This window comes from Orycteropus afer, unplaced genomic scaffold (genome assembly GCF_000298275.1).
Source record: "Orycteropus afer afer isolate SDZICR_OR568_19922 unplaced genomic scaffold, OryAfe1.0 scaffold00014, whole genome shotgun sequence".
Taxonomy (NCBI): domain Eukaryota; kingdom Metazoa; phylum Chordata; class Mammalia; order Tubulidentata; family Orycteropodidae; genus Orycteropus; species Orycteropus afer.
In genome coordinates, this window is record NW_006921601.1 from 17,268,130 (window position 1) to 17,284,474 (window position 16,345).

At 38.6% G+C, this 16,345-nt stretch overlaps 1 protein-coding gene across 1 annotated transcript in view; it reads right to left on the bottom strand.

Annotated features, from left to right (window-relative positions):
- Positions 1 to 16,345, bottom strand: part of HPS5 (HPS5 biogenesis of lysosomal organelles complex 2 subunit 2) — a 65,052-nt gene that overhangs the window by 14,716 nt on the left and 33,991 nt on the right. The window contains exons 9-20 of the mRNA XM_042782694.1: positions 15,740 to 15,918; positions 15,107 to 15,265; positions 14,206 to 14,392; positions 13,185 to 13,287; positions 12,154 to 12,303; positions 10,856 to 10,933; positions 9,986 to 10,563; positions 6,903 to 7,023; positions 6,549 to 6,704; positions 4,160 to 4,279; positions 3,075 to 3,188; positions 1,376 to 1,482 (exon numbers count right to left, since the gene is read on the bottom strand). Coding sequence (XP_042638628.1) covers positions 1,376 to 1,482; positions 3,075 to 3,188; positions 4,160 to 4,279; positions 6,549 to 6,704; positions 6,903 to 7,023; positions 9,986 to 10,563; positions 10,856 to 10,933; positions 12,154 to 12,303; positions 13,185 to 13,287; positions 14,206 to 14,392; positions 15,107 to 15,265; positions 15,740 to 15,918 — 2,052 coding nt within the window. The remainder of the gene's footprint in view (positions 1 to 1,375; positions 1,483 to 3,074; positions 3,189 to 4,159; positions 4,280 to 6,548; positions 6,705 to 6,902; positions 7,024 to 9,985; positions 10,564 to 10,855; positions 10,934 to 12,153; positions 12,304 to 13,184; positions 13,288 to 14,205; positions 14,393 to 15,106; positions 15,266 to 15,739; positions 15,919 to 16,345) is intronic.

Sequence of the window (16,345 nt, forward strand, 5' to 3'; positions counted from 1 at the left end):
GACTCGACGGCACATAACAACAACAACAATATTATTATAATGCTAACAAAATAATAGGAGTACTTTTATCTGAATGGAGAGGATTTTAGGTGATATTTATTCCTTTATTCTTCCCTGAATTTTCAGTTTTTCCTATAACAAACATATTCGAAGTTGTAACTTAAACCATGTACATGTTAACTTTTCTAGTTATTTTTCAGAAGCACATGCATATCTATAATTCTACTCCTACAAAACTACCAGGCCCTCTTGTTTCATTTCAGAAATAAAGGTGATCTCAGCAATTATTGCTATAGCCAACCTTGCCAGTCAAGTGGCTTCCTTGTTCTACCTCTCACTTTCCCTCTCCCAGGCCTACACAGCTGAAAAAGGCTGTAGATCACACTGTTGGGTGAAGGACCTTGATGGCAAGCTGTTAGCATCTCTGTACTGCAATGAATAAAACAGAACAAGACCATCTATCTGAATACAGACAGAGTCTCAGACTTTTGATGTTGTGTCAAAGTTCTGGTGTTCTGACTGCCATTTTACCTGTGTTGGTCTGATTTAAAAAACAAAAAGAGTATATCTAAACACCTATAAAGGTAAGAGGGTTCCATCACGACTCCATTTAAGTTCATCATAACTATCTCTAATACTTCATTCTGTCTGAAAAGAATATAACACAGGGAAAACAACCTGAATGCAGGCTTTGGACATGGTCAGACCTGGGTCTGAACATCATCAGCTCCAGCTCTCACTAGATATTGAACTTGGGCAAATTCTCTCTTCTAGGCCTTAATTAGGAGCTCTGGTGGCACAGTGCCTAAGGCATTTCACTGCAACCAGAAGGCTGGAGGTTCAAAACCACCAGCCACTCCTCGGAAGGAAGATTGGGCAATCTACTTCTGTAGTGATACCACCTTGGAAATCCAAGGAGGGGTTGCTATGAGTCAGGATCGACTTGACAGCATTGAGTTTGGTTTCAGTTTTAGGCCTTGATTGTAACATCTGTAAAACAGGACTGAGAGTAACTCTCCCAAAGGTTTGTTATCTCATTTAAAACAGTATATGGGAAGTACCTGGTATATTGTCCAATACACACTAGTCAATCATTAAACAGAAAAGTTGTCTGTAGTTTTATTCCTAATTATGATTTCATAATATGTCAAGTGGTACAAACCCTAAGGAGCAGTTCTACTCTACACACATGAAGCACCATGAGTCAGATTAACTCAACAGCAACTAACAACAACAAAAATAAAAACTCCACCACTTGGCAGCTAGCTAGAATTATACACACGATCATTGAAATGTTCATCGTTATTTCTTTATTGAAAAATCTAAATGGTTTCTAAATACTACTACCAAAAGTAACCAACTGGGGTTTGCATACCATTGTTCCCTTCCATCAGACTCATGTCATTCAGATGCACAATGTTAGTGAAGCCCTCTCTTCTTCTCTCCAGCTCCAAACAGAGAGTCAGATATCCAGGCCAGAAACTTGAAAGAGATCAAAGTTGAAGAAAGGGATAAAAGGTGGTGAATTCACCTAAAGCTGTGCTGTCCAAATACAGTATCCACTAGCCACAGGTGCTTATTTAAGTTTAAATTTAAATTAATAAAAGTAAATAAAATTAAAAAGTCAGTTTTTCAGTTGAACTATCCCTATTTCATGTACTCAATGGCCATATGTGGCTAGTGCCTATTACACTGGACAGCACAGCAGAACATTTCCACTATCACAGAAAGTTCTATTCGACAGCCATCATCTAAATTTGAAGAAAAAAACAAAAGCTATTAATAAATACAGACATTTGAGGTCAAACACCAAGCATAAACATTTAAACTAATGTCTTTTTCAACTTTTAAGATTCAACACCAAATTGGCATATTTCTTCTCTAAATTTTATGCAAACCTTGGAAGTTCTGCTTGACTCTCCCCTCTCCTTCGTTTGCCACATCCAGTATCAGAGTAAGTCCTACTGCTTCTCTCTTTGAAATGTTCTTTGGATCTGCTCCTTCTGCTGCCCTCCTAATCACCCATTCACTCAACCTGAATTACGGCAACAGCTCCCTAGCTAGACTTCCTGTCTCCAGTCCTTCTGATATGTGAAATGAGAAATGATCTCAGCAAGCACCACTTGGATCATGTCATTTTCTTACTGAAAGGGTCTCTGACCAGATCAGTTGTCACTGAATCAACTCCAAATCATGGAGAGCCCATGTGTTTTCAATGGCTGAGTTTTCAGAAGTAGACTGCCAGGCCTTTCTTCTGAGGTATACCTAGGTGGACTCAAACCACCAACCTTTTGGCTAGCAGCTAAGTGCATTAACTGTTTCCACCACTCAAGGATAAAACCTTCAAGGTCCTGCTTGATCTTGTCACCCATCACCTGGACAGTCTCACCCCTCATTATCCAAAAGGAGCAGTGGCTTCAGTCACCCAGGTCTCAATGAACAAACATGTATCACATGCCTACCACTGCACAAATCAGGCACTAGGAGAGAAAGAGAAGATACAGATCCCTATCTCCAAAGACTACAATCCAGGTGGAGTGCTGAAATAACATCACCAGGTAGTAAATAACTGACTAATATGTGGTACAGATTACAAGCAGTATCAGTTTTTCCTGCCATTGCTTCTTGCTGTTTCTCTCACCTGGACTGCTTTCCCTCCTGACTCCTTTACAAATCCAAATCCTACACAACCTTCTGGGTTTATTCCATGATCTCACCTCCTCCCTAAGGCCTTCACCAGTGATTCTACTGAATCCATTCCCTTCTCAGAAACCTTGTATCAATTTTCACTAGTATCACATAATCTGGTACTTAAATACCATCTACATGGCTAAAAATGGGTAAGCAACTAGGCTGGAGGCCAAGGGTCAATCTCTCCTATATAAAACAAAATTATACACAAAATTTAACAGAAAATAAATGTTTCCTATTTCAAACAAAAAGGTACTTGTACTTTTATGGAGCAAAGAGAATTCAGAAATCATAAAACATATCAATTCAGGCCTTTAGCTAAAAAGTTATTAACTGAAATGATTCTGTTCTTCATCCCAGCTTCTAAGAAAATTCTCACTCACCCATGAGACCTACAGATGTCAGTCATTTTTTCTTTGGTTGCAAAATCTGCAGGAAGTTTAATTAGATGAAGGATCAGCTGACTATAACCCCAGGAAAGTAAATGTGAATGGGGCCTGTTAAAGGAAAAAAATATTAGTAAATAAGATGGGAAATAAACTCTAAAAAGTGCTTACTAGTCCTCTAATAGGTAAGAATATAGTTTTTAATTATATTTGCTTCACTATTATTATATTTTTTAAACATTTCTACTTAGCTTTAAAAAAAATGAAAAATGTTTATTTCTCCTGCAACAAAAACCTGTTCATTTTTAAAATTAGAGATTTTAGGTAATCAAATTCCAGACAGCCATTGTACACTTCCAGACCTTTTGTCCAGGCATGTAAGAGAGGAATTTGGGGCTTTTAAAAAGTTTGTCCTGGAGAAAACAAAGGGAATATTTCTGATACATTTAAGTACCAGGGTGCATTTTTTGTGAATTCCATTTTTTTTTTTTTTTAAATCCTAATCAGAAGGTTATGCTCATAAATATCTTGGCATAAGGAGAAACCACATATGAGCATGCACACACACACACAGTATTTCTTCCATCTAACCCAAGTCTAGGAGCTCTGGTAGCATAGTGCCTAAGGCATTCGACTGCTAACCAGATGGCTGACAATTCAAACCCACTGGCCGCTCCTTGGAAGGAAGGTTGGGCAATCTACCTTCATAGTGATACTGCCTTGGAAAGCCAAGGAGGGGTCACTATGAGTCACATCTGACTCAATGGCAGTGGAGCTTAACCCAAGTCTACTCATCAGGGGTTCTTACTGTGGGTCCATGGAAGAGCTTTAGGGGTCCAGTTTAAGTCTCTCAAATCACATGCTAAGTTTTCAAAAAATGTGCATTTTTCTGCATGGAATCATCAGATTTTCAAAAGATCTGTAACCAAAATCCACTAAGATGTAAATTCAATCTCACTACTACCATGACTTGGGTCAGTCTCCTCCATGACAGTTTTTGAATGTAAGCCCAGAATATTACCTGTGAACAAACCATTTCCACTCCCAAGAAATGTGGGAGCTTAGAAAAGAATCTGCTATACCTGGGGTATCCTTCATCATCTGTAGTGCTTGTGCTTGGTGGAGCATCATGGGACACTGCCAACTGCAGCCAATGCAATCTTAAAGATTCTGGTTGTAGGAGGGACTCAAGGAAAGATAGCCTGAAAGAAAGATGGGGAGAAAAATCACCAATCTTCATGTGAGAAAGGAAACATAAAGTGTGGTTATGTAAAGAAAATTTAATTGTAGGATCAATACAGTGGATGCAATAGCTAGAAAACCCCTCCGGTACAAAATGTCTAGAAATCCTAGTGAAAATAGAATAGTCACTTAAAAGCATAGTGTGCTCCAAGACAACAAGGAAAGTGCCAAAGAAGTTAAAGAAAAAAAAAAAGGAGGTGGGGTGGGGGGAAGATGGCATGGAGGACTAGAACCAGTGCGGCAAATATGAAACATTAGCGAAAGAAACAGATAGTGGGAAGTTGCCAGTTTCAATAACCAAGGGGCACAGGTGTTCATGGCCATGTGGAGACAGAAAATGAGGCCTCAGCCTCAAAAGAGGTGAAGAATTAGAACTGAGATCCACCTACAAAAAGCTGGGATATCCATGTTCATTGCAGCACTATCTACAATAGCAAAAAGATGGAAACAACTTAGGTGCCCATCAACAGAAGAATGGATAGCCAAACTATGGTACATACAGACAATGGAATACTATGCAACTCCAAAGAATAATGGAGAATCTGCAAAATACTGCATAACGTGGATAAACTTGGAGGACATTATGCTGAGTGAAATAAGTCAATCACGTGAGGACAAATACTGTATTAGTCTGTTATTATAAAAAGTCAAGGAAAGGTTTATCTATGGAAGGAAATTTTGTTTGTTACCAGCGGTAGGAGGGGAGGGGAGAGAACACTGTTACATAGGTACAGACAACTATTGATTTGGGTGAAGGGAAGGGCAATGTACCAAATGTGAGTGATCAACACGGTGCACTGAGGAAGAGGAAGACATAGAGCAGTGCATGGGAGGTACACACAACAAAGATGAACCCTTTTGCACCTACAGTACTGTGTTGTCAGTGATGGCAAACATTGATCTATGGGTGGATAGATGGGTGGACAGGCTGAACTTGTAGGTATGTCTATGCAGGGGGAAGAGTTCCCATGACCATGTATAGGGCTGGCAGACAATATTTCTACAGGTGTATTGGTATGTTCTGTAAGAATTCCCAGGTATATAGTAGAGCTAACAAGGGACAGGACTGTTAGTCACTTCTTGGCCATAGACAGCTACCCAGAGGGAGCAAGAAGTTATGTCTGTGGGCTCGGGACCACAGTCGCAGGAGACATCAAGCTCAATTGGCATAACATATGCACAAAAACATTGTTCCACATCCTACTTTGGTGAGTAGTGACTAGGATCTTAAAAGCTTTCAAGCCGCCATCTAGATGCAACAATGGGTCTCTCCTCGTCCAGAGCAAAGAACAATGAAGAAAACAAAACACACATGGAGACAATTAGTCCAAGTGACTGGTACACCACACAATCCTCAGCCTATACGACTAAGAGACCAGAAGAACTAGATAGTGTCTGGCTACCACTGCCAACCACTCAGCGGGGGATCTATGTAGGAGATCCTGGGTAGAGTGGGAGAACAATGTGAAACAAAACTCAAGATCATTAAAAACTTTTTTGAAAAAAGGGACCAGGTTTGCTGGTCTGATAAGAGCCTGACGGAACCACTGAGACTATGGTCCCTGGCTGCCTTTCAGGTCTGAAACTGAACCCACTCCTGTGGCTTCCAGCCAAACAAAAGACAGACATATGAGCTGAACACTTACATTAGCTAGATATACTCCTTGGAGGAATAGAAGGGCTGTGTATGCATAGGGAGACTGTTTGAGGGGCAAGAATGTGTGGGAGGGAAGGACACAGGAAAGAGTAACTATGGGGAAGAAGTGAGGGGGGAGCTGTTGCACTGTGGATTGAAATTGCCGTCAATGTCATGAGACAAAGTATATGTGAGCTGCTATATGAAAGTGAATTTGCTCTGTAAACTTTCACTCAAATCACAATAAAAATTAAAAAAAAAAAGCTGGGATATCATCAATAAAAAGGTAGAAGTAAAGCCCTACTCACTGGCACAGAGAAACAAACATGCTTCTCTGTGTTAGCCTAGGCTGTGAGGCAGGGGTTTAATTTTACACTGATGGTCTGAGAATCCTTCAGGAGGCAGGAGGGAAGGAAGTGTGGTATGTGTGTGTTCATGGTGTGCATTGAGACTGGAAGAATAGTATGAGATTGCCAAAATGCCCCAACTCTGTGAGAGCTACCAGTAAAAAAAATGTTAAAATTGCTTATAAAAGGGAGATAATGTCCTAGCCAGTGAGAGGGAAGAGCCTGCAAACATGCTGTCTTTTTCACCTTTGATCTTCAGGCCTTGATTTCACCAGACTGTCTAAATAGGCCAAAAATTGAGCAGGATGATTACGACAAAGTTGCATGATATCCGAAGGCAAAATGGATGGGTAAAATCTGATTAAAGATTGAAGGGCAGATTCCCCAAACTTCTCATATAACCTGCATTTAAAAACAAAACACTTTCGTCTCTCATTGCAGTAAGATGATATAACTTGTTTACACTACTTTTTAGAAATGAAAATCAATACACTAACAAGGAAACAAGAAGCTGCCTAACAGATACATGAGTAAAAATTTAAAGACTAAGATAAAAGAAATAAATGCGCTTTAGTTCATATAAACAACACGACAACCTACCGAGTAGCACAGGCAATCAACAAAGGACTATCAAAAGGGACTGAGTCATCTAGTAACTTTAATCTCGTTGGTAGATCTCCTTCTTCCATTGCCACATATGTGGGATTGGAACTTGCCAGTTCTGAAAGATAAAGCACTTTCTTTTTCCTTCATCTCTTAGCTGTAAATATTCAGTAGTACATTCATTCAACAATCATTAGTCATGCACCTAGTGTGTGCAAGGTCTAAAGTATACTAAAAGCATGCTGTTGCTGGTAGGTGCCATTGAGTCCTTTTGACTCATAGAGACCCTATGTACAAAAGAATGAAATGCTGCCTGGTTCTGCACAATCCTCACAAACTCTGTGAGCCCACTGTTGTAGCCACTGTGTCAATCCATCTTGTTGAAGGTCTCCCCTTTTTCACTGACCTTCTTTCTACTTTACCAAACATGATGTCCTTCTCCAGGGACTGGTTCCCATCCTGATAACATGACCAAAGTATGTTGTTGTTGTTATGTGCCATCAAGTCATCTCCGACTCATAGCAACTCCTCTTTGGGTTTCTGAGGCAGTATCACTACGGAAGTAGATTGCCCAATCTTCCTTCCCAGCAGTGGCTGGTGGGTTTGAACTACCAACCTTCTGGTTAGCAGTCAAGTGCCTTAGGCACTATACACCACCAGAGCACCCAACCAAAGCATGAGAGACAAAAAAGATCAAGATGCAATTTCTACCTTTAAGGACTTTAAAATCAAACTGTGAGGCAAAGCACTTTAAAAGTTTTTAAACAGGACAAAGAAACAGATAACTGAAACACTTAAGCATCTGGGGAAGCCATGTATGTATCTGCCATCCATTTCTAATTGCTCAGTTTTTTCTAGAGCCATTACCCCTATCCCATCTCATGGAATATAATAAATTTAAAATACCTGATCCACTTTTTAAAATGTCAGTCATGGAAAATCATCATCTTTTGAGGAAAAATATAAGTTATTTGAATTCAAGTCTGGTGAGTGATAATCTACTTAAAACTGTTTATAGTAAAAAAACACTTAAAGTAACAAAATTCATGTTTTCAAGAAGTTCTCAATTGGCTCTGAAGGCAAGTATCTAAGAACAGTCACAAAAGCTGTTTTTCATAATTACATCATTAGAAAAAGTGCAGGCTGTTCAACAGACCATCTTTAAAGAGCTAATCCTTAATTTTGGATATACTTAATTTTTAAAAGTCATATTTTCCCCAATCGGTCTCACTGGCTCCCATTTGACTGTGTCAGGTGATGAATACTGAAAAGAATCAAAAGAGGAGACCACCATTTACAGCTGGAAAAGTGAGGGAAAGCTTTATGATTGGGTGGAGCTGAGCTAGGAACCAAAGCCTACTGTATCCATCTATTCAACCAAGCAGTTACATCACATCAAACGGCCCATCAAATAAGCTAACAACAATCACTTTAGTTGATGGAGACTTTTCTTTGCTATCTCCTGTTAGAGCTGGGTTTGAGCACATAGTAGAGACAGATACAACAAATTTCCAGTGAATAGTAATAGTAAACATTTGAGCCTGTAAGAGGAATAACTTCTTTCTGATTTCACATAAACTCAGAATGAGAAAATGAAATCATTCTATGCTTTCAATTGCTTAAATGTGAATTTAAGCAGCACTATAAACAGATAATATGTAAGATACATATTAATCATACATAAACTGCATATCCATGTTTCCTTAAATTTAAAAATCTGAAAGTCAGATAATATAAAAACACATCCCATTCTGTTTACTCTGGTCATGAATAACAAGTATTTTAAAAGTCTAAATCAGTCCTGTATATAGAGAGGGAGAACAATGTAGAGCAAAGCTCAAAATCATTTGTGGCAAAAAACAAAAAAATAAGGGGGACCAGGTTTGCTGGTCTGATAGAGCCTGGTGGAACCACTGAGACTATGGCCCCTAGCTGCCCTTCAGGTCTGAATTGAATCCACACCTGTGGCTTCCAGCCAAACAAAAGACAGGCATATGAGTTGAACATTTACCTGAGGTAGATACATTCCTTGGAGAGAACAATCACGAAAGAAAGAAGGGCTGTTTATGCCCAGGGAGACAGTCCAGGGGGCAGGAGTGCATGGAGAGATGGACACAGGGAAGAAGTAACTACCAGGAGGAAGTGGGAGGGGAGCTGTTGCATTGGGTTAAATTGTAGTCAATGTCATGAGACAAAGTGTATGTGAACTGCTGTATGGAAAGTAAATTTGCTCTGTAAATTTTCACCCAAATCACACACACACACACACACACACACACAAAGTCTAAATCAGTTATTCAAAACACATTATCTGTCACTCAAGAGGATTTTGAATTAAGAAGATTCACCTCTTCTAAAACAAGGGACTATGCAGTAGAAAGGGCATGGACGATCTTTGGGTTATGAGAGCTGGTTTCTAGATCAGGATAATAAACATTGTGACCTTCAGTCAAGTCTGAGGTAGAGACTACTGGCTGTCCACCAAAATCTTAGAGACAGACTCTTTACCCATGAACTCTTTACCAATATCTGTTCTCTTCCTCGTGGATGTCTGGACAGGATGAATTTCCCAGCTCCTCTGCAATTAGGAATGACCATGTGGTAGAATTTCAACCAATGGAATATGAAGGCTTGATCTATGAGACAGCATGTTTGCTCCTTATATGCTCTTTCTGCTGGACATAGCAACCCAACCTTAACAATAAGCCTGAGAAATGATGAAGTTCAAAAAAAATGGAAGGCACATGGAATCCTGAATTGCCACATGGAAAAGAGCTGCCTGCTGACCTGGAACACTTGCCCTACTGTTATATGAGCAAAAAATAAACTTTGATTATATCTAAATAATTACATACATTATCATATCATTTTCTGAAAGTGACTGTGAGAGAAATAAAATTAACTTCTTATGATACAGTTACAAATGAAATCAATGAAAAAACTATTAAAAATTAAATTGGGAATTAGAATGAAGCATTGGCTAGAACAGAGGTGATTTCCTTCTTAAATTTTTTTTAAACCCCCCAAAATTCAAGATGCTACTGCCAATTTTACCCTTGGTAAGACAGTATGATTATTACCTTTCAATCCTTCAATGAAAGTATCCCAAACACAAGGGCCGTTAGTGTAACTAAGCTTGATACTTTCCTTTGCTCTTTTCAAGTCCAGGAGAAAAAAGTATTTCTTTAGGAACTGACAAGCCAGAATTTCAGGAGAATACTGTTGTAACGTGTGGTCCGTGTGCCTGTTTGTACATTCGATCTTAGAGTTCAATACAGTCAACTCCAAACACAACGTTGCCAATTCAGCCAGGTCCTTCTGAAGGCCATTTGCTATGATGCATGGAGAACATACTCGAAAAAGGTCATCTGAGGACTCCCTCAGACTACTTACAGATTCACATGCTGTTTGAACAATAGTTTCTTCATTGTCTAAAGAGTCCCTTTTCTCTTTTTCACTATCATCATTTAATGTTCCCTTTTCTGATTCATCAAGTAATAGCACATCCTGGTTGGCTTTCACAGATGAGTTGCTGATATCTGAAATGCTTGAACAGTCCTTCATGCCAAATGTTTTTTCTAACTGTAAAAGCCACTCCTGTAAAACCACTCGCAGAGACCTGGGTTCAAATAAAACCAGTGGGTCCTGTAGCATGGTCCTATATAAGACAGATAAATATGAAATTTATGTTTTATGTGTTTTTCTTAAACAAATTATTTCATGCTAAATAAACCTAATCCATACAATATACTTACCCGGAATATATATCTTTAAATAACAACCATTGCAGCAAAATGACAGTACCAAGAACACTAACTTTGTAGTATTTCACTAATTCTTGAATTTCAATTTCAGTTTAGAAGACCTCTGCCCAGACTGTCTCCAGATCACTAGTGATGATCTCAGAAAGTCATTCCCATTCAGTATGAAACTTTCTCATTCATACTCACATTGCTTCCGTGGTTGCTACTTTGAGCTCTTGGAACCAGTCTTCTTTAGGAGATTGACTAGTTATATCTTTTTCTACCCTAGAATATTATGAAAAAGAAAAATAATATTTACAAGAGACTTAGAAAATATCAGCACTTTCTTAGACAAATATTTTAAGCATTTACTAAGTGGTAGGTACTGTACTTAACGTACAAAGACAGGCAGATGAGTATAAAAAATGGTCGATGGAGCGAAGAAAAGTAAGCTCAAGTCACAGTCAGCTCAAGTCAGAAACACATGCAAACAACTAGCCATAATACAAAGAAAATAAAATGAGTGTTAAAGAGCAGCACAAGCACTGTACTATGGAAGCACAGAAAAAGAATAACTATTCTGACAAGGCGGTCAAGGGAAGCCTGCCTGAGGAGTAGTATTTGTGTTAGGAGAAAGTGGTGGAAGAACACTCCCAACAGAAGAAGCAGAATGAAGAAAGGTAGTGAGGTTTCAGACTACACACTTAGTTTCCTCACAGGCCTAGAACTGAGAGTGCCTAGAAGGATGGGGTCAGAAATGAGGCTGGAAAGATGGGTTAAGGTCCAACTGAGGCTGCCTTAAATGTTGCAATAATAAATTCATGGGTTTTTTTTCCTTGAAAAATGGTAGATTTCCTAAGTTATTCTGAGGATGACACAGTTTTTATTTCCTCTGACTGTTCAGGTACTCTGAGTGTGTGAAACTCTTTTCTAATTTCTAGATGAGTACTGAGCTTGTCTGTTTCTATTGCACGCTGTGAGATAAGGTGGAAACCAGATGAACACAACACTTCACATTGTGCCAGGCTAAGGACTTTGCTATAACCCTATTGCATAAGGACTATACCATCAGCATATCATTGCAAAGGACATGACCAGGCAGTAAGGCCAATGCTCTTATCTTATAGGTCAGAGAACATTAGTAAAATACCCAAAGTGACAAGCTAGTCAGAAGCAGAGCCAGGACAAGGCCAGATCTTTGGTCACTGTACTCTTAATCTAATACCCCTTCCCTGACATCCAGAAGTTTAAAGAGTGGGAATGGGAGGAGTTGTGCAAGGCAAAGATGAGAGAGATGCTAGATAAAACTCTCTCAATAGATTTTCTGTGGGTTGAAGTAATTTTCCAACATTTTGTGGGATTCACAATTGTTATAAGCTGTGCAAACAATCTACAATTAACAGGATCATACACGCACCTTCTCCAACAGGACATAGTCTATGGGTTTCTTCAAATTGATACTTGGCTCCCCTAGAATTAACACAGATTTATAGGCAAGAGCTTACTCCGTGTCTTCCACCTTTTGGCAGATGACTGGACTCACATCCTCTTCACACGATTGTTCATCATCCCTGGCTTCTGGTCTCACTTTCAGATCAGGGCTCGTGTGAAGGGTACCAATCTTTTCAGTAGTTTTACGCACAAAGCTAGAAACACTGGAAGTCAAATACCAAAAACATAACATGAAAAATATCTCAATTCTGCCAAGACTAAAAATTTAATTATCTGACTTCTCTAGGCTCCTACTAGTCCCAGGAAGGCAACTTGGACTTTAAAAAAGAAAGATTCTGTTTATAACAACTTCCTTAATTACATACACATTTTACATAAATATACAAAAAATATAAGGCTCATGTATAATTCACAATACAATGATTCACTTCATTTCCTAAACTGTCCCGAGAAACCAATGATTCAGTGCTAAAGAAAAGTCCATTAACGACAGTTGTGTTGGTAATGTTTCTGTCAATTTAAGCAAAGTCAGTCATGTGATCATCTGCTCCTTCCTGGCCAGAGAATAACAAAGAATTTTTTTCATAAAAACTCAGCTGCTTACTAGTCACTCTATATACCCTTCTTAACAAGTAATATCTGTATCCAGTAAGACTCAAATAATCAGTTAAGTAGTAGCGCAAAGCCTTCTTTTTCAAACTCAAATGCCAATCCTGGTCCCACAGAGTAACTAGAGTTCAAAAAAAATCTTTCATTTTGAGTCCAAACTGAGAAAGGATCAAGAAATGACTAATGACATATGGAAACTATTTCCATCAAAGATGAAGAAAAAAAGATGTTTAAACTTTTGCTCTGTCTGGGGGGAAAAACACAGTTTTAACAACTGAAATATCCAGTAATTCAAGCAAAGAAGGAAGATGAATTCCCCAAGATTAAAATGAAATGTTAACAGCTCTTGGAAGAAAAACAACCTAGAGAATTTCTTTTTCTCATTTAAAATGTGTTCATTTTCAGCACAAAATCCTACTGAGACAAGTGAAGTAAAACCAGAAATGGGATTAAAGGAGAAGACCAATTGCTTTACCTTTTCTTGACAGCTTGAAGAGACACGAGAGGAGATGGAGAACGGAATGATAATGGGATGCCGAAGGGGAGGAAAGTTTCATTCTTATCTGCCTCAAATGTCACTGAAACATGAAAAACGTTGTCTAATGAATGGAATCAGGTGAAAAAGAAACAATACCTAAGCCCGTGGGCATTTTTAATTTTTAAAGAAATTCTAAAATGAATAAACCAACTGAATTGAAGGATTCAATACCAAAATCACAACTGACCCAAATACAAATGAGCAGAACACAGGTTTACAAGATGCATGGGATGGTCCACATAGAAAACACTTAGGCAGGTACCTTCATTTTCCTACTAACCCTGAATCCCCGTAAGTCATAAAGGAAGTTTAGAGTCTCTATTACTCTCTTCTTAACAGTTCAGTCACAGGAAAACTTGAGCATTGAAAAGTGAAGGTAATGGCCCCCAAAACCGTAGTAATTTTTCATTCCTGATGGAAAATAATTTGGTTGTTGTTGTTGTTGTTGTTATGTGCCGTCGAGTCGGCCCCGACTCATAGCGACCCCTCCTTGGGTTTCCAAGGCAGTATCACTACGGAAGTAGGATTGCCCAACCTTCCTTCCGAGGAGTGGCTGGTGGGTTTGAACCGCCAGCCTTCTGGTTAGCAGTCAAGTGCTTTAGCCACTATGCTACCAGAGCTCCTAATAATTTGGTTAGTCAAAATAAAAATCTTTCCACACTCTTGATGAAGATCTCCTCTCTTAGCCTTCTGAGTATTTTGATTCATGATCAAAATTAAGTGCTCTACCGCTGTTACACTAAATATGAGGGAGAAAAAACAATTACAAATGTATCCACTTTTCTAGTGATGAGCAGATATTAGGTCAGGATATATGAGCAGATATTAGGTCTATCAAATAAAGTTCTAAAAATTATTAACACTTTGTAGAAAACTCTATACACTAGATAACACTGACAACCAGAAGTCATGGAATTACAGCCTTACATCAGAAACCAACAAAAGACATGTTCATCACCTTCATTTCCATGTGACCCACAACACTGCTCTGGCTGGTCCTCCTCCTGATGGGAGATGAATTCTTTAAGTCTCTCATCTTCTGAGAGGGTTTGGCTATGAAGGGAACAAGAGTCTTCATCTGACTGACTGCCTCTTCTACTACTAATGATACGATAAATACCAGAGTCCAAGATGCTGAAGCTTTCCTGAAAACAGAAAGAATTCAAAGAAGTCAAAGAAAAGTTTTCCTTTACAGGCAGTGCTCAAGTTACATATGAGATTCATTCTAAGCATATCTTTAAGTAGAATTTGTAGGTAAGTCAGAGCACGTGTAGATGGTTTTTAGCCCTACTTTAGTGCAAGGAAAGGAGCCCTGGTGTCTCAGTGTTTAAAGTGCTCAGCTGTCACCCAAAAGGTTCAAACCCACTAGATGCTCCAAGGAAGAGTTGAGGTAGTCTGCTTTCAAAAAGATTTACAGCCTTGCAAACCCAATGGGGTAGCTATGAGCTGGAATTGACTCAATGGAGTGAGTTTGGGTTTTTTTTTTTTTTTTGAGACCCCATAGGGCTCTGGTGGCATAGTGCCTAAGGCATTTCACTGCTAAGCAGAAGGTTGGCAGTTCAAACCCACCAGCCACTCTGCGTAAGGAAGATGGGGCAATCTACTTCCATAAAGATTTATGTCTTGGAAACCCAATGGGGGTCACTGTGAGTCGGAACTGACTTGATGGCAGTAAGTTTGGTTTTTTTTTTTTTTTTTTGGTTTTTACAGGGCAGTTCCACTTTATCCTATAAAGTTGTGATTAGCTGGAAATGAAGTGATGGCAGTGAGTTTGGTTTTTGGCTTTGGAAGGTATGTATAACCTAAAGTGGAAAATCTTACTCTACAGCAAAATCCTTTTAAAAGCAGAGAATACCTACATGTGATGAAATGGAACTTCTTCTACTGCTGCAAGCTGAATCCAAAGGTTCAAATTTTAAGATTAATTCTTCCAGCTGAGAAATTAGATCACTGTAGCTTGAGAGGTCCAGCTGAGATTTCAAATGCTCCAATTTATCTACAGTCAAAGTTTTTCTTGCCTAAACAAAGGACAAGTAAATATCTACGGATCCTGTATAATAGCTTTTTGTCTGCAACTAAATCTATATTCAGTGGCCAATATATTCAATAAGGTCTAACACAGAAAATAAAACCTCAAAGTTGCTTTAAGAAAGTCTAACAGGCTGGTGAAAGAACCATTTTAGGAATTAAGAATTTAGTAAAAGCAACCATACACATACGTGTAACCATCCTTCTTAAAACAAAGCCTGAAGTTCAAATGAATTTGTGGGTATATTTGACATTTTTTAACAAAAATGGAAAGTGTGCCCTCTTTCCTACACACCCCTAGAAATACTTCTGTCACGCTTCCTTTAGGGACTTACTACTGCTTTATCTGTAGGTCATACATGAAAAAAACTAATAAAGACAAGTAAATTTATAACACAATCTTGCAAGATGGTATGGTGTTAATAACTCATGATAAACATGTCTAGGTTAGCTCTCCGACTTACTCTACTGGCAATGACAGAATTTTGGAAAAGACAGCAAGTACGAGCAGCCAGGTTCCACAGGCCTCTCCTTAACAGGCGTTCCACACAGCGTTCCACAGATAACAGGGAAAGATGTGAGACTTTTCCGTTTAGGTGCAAACAGAACAGCTCATTCTTGCAGACAGCTACATCCTGAATATCTACAAAAGGCACAGAAATGAACATGCAGGATGTAAACTAAATCATCCTTTTCCATTTTTACAAGGGCTAAAGTTAGTAAATTCACTTCTTATATAGAGTTTGGCTTGCCTGACTTTCATCTCTATTTTTATGTTTGCATTTCAACAAAGAAATAATACTTCAGACATTCACTATTCTGAAATGAACAAGAATAAAGGATAGGAAAAAAGATTCACATCTCTGATTTAAAATCCTATGTCTAAAATGTCTATGAAAAGAAATAGAGATTTTAAAGGAAGGCGATTGTATTAATACTGTGTAAATCAATACACAGTTCATGAGAAAATACCTGTCTTGGTAGAGTATCTTGAAAGCACTTAAACAAACTAGAGAAAAATCATTTTCAAGGGACACCTTAAGGGAATTTGATCTATAAGAAATCAATGT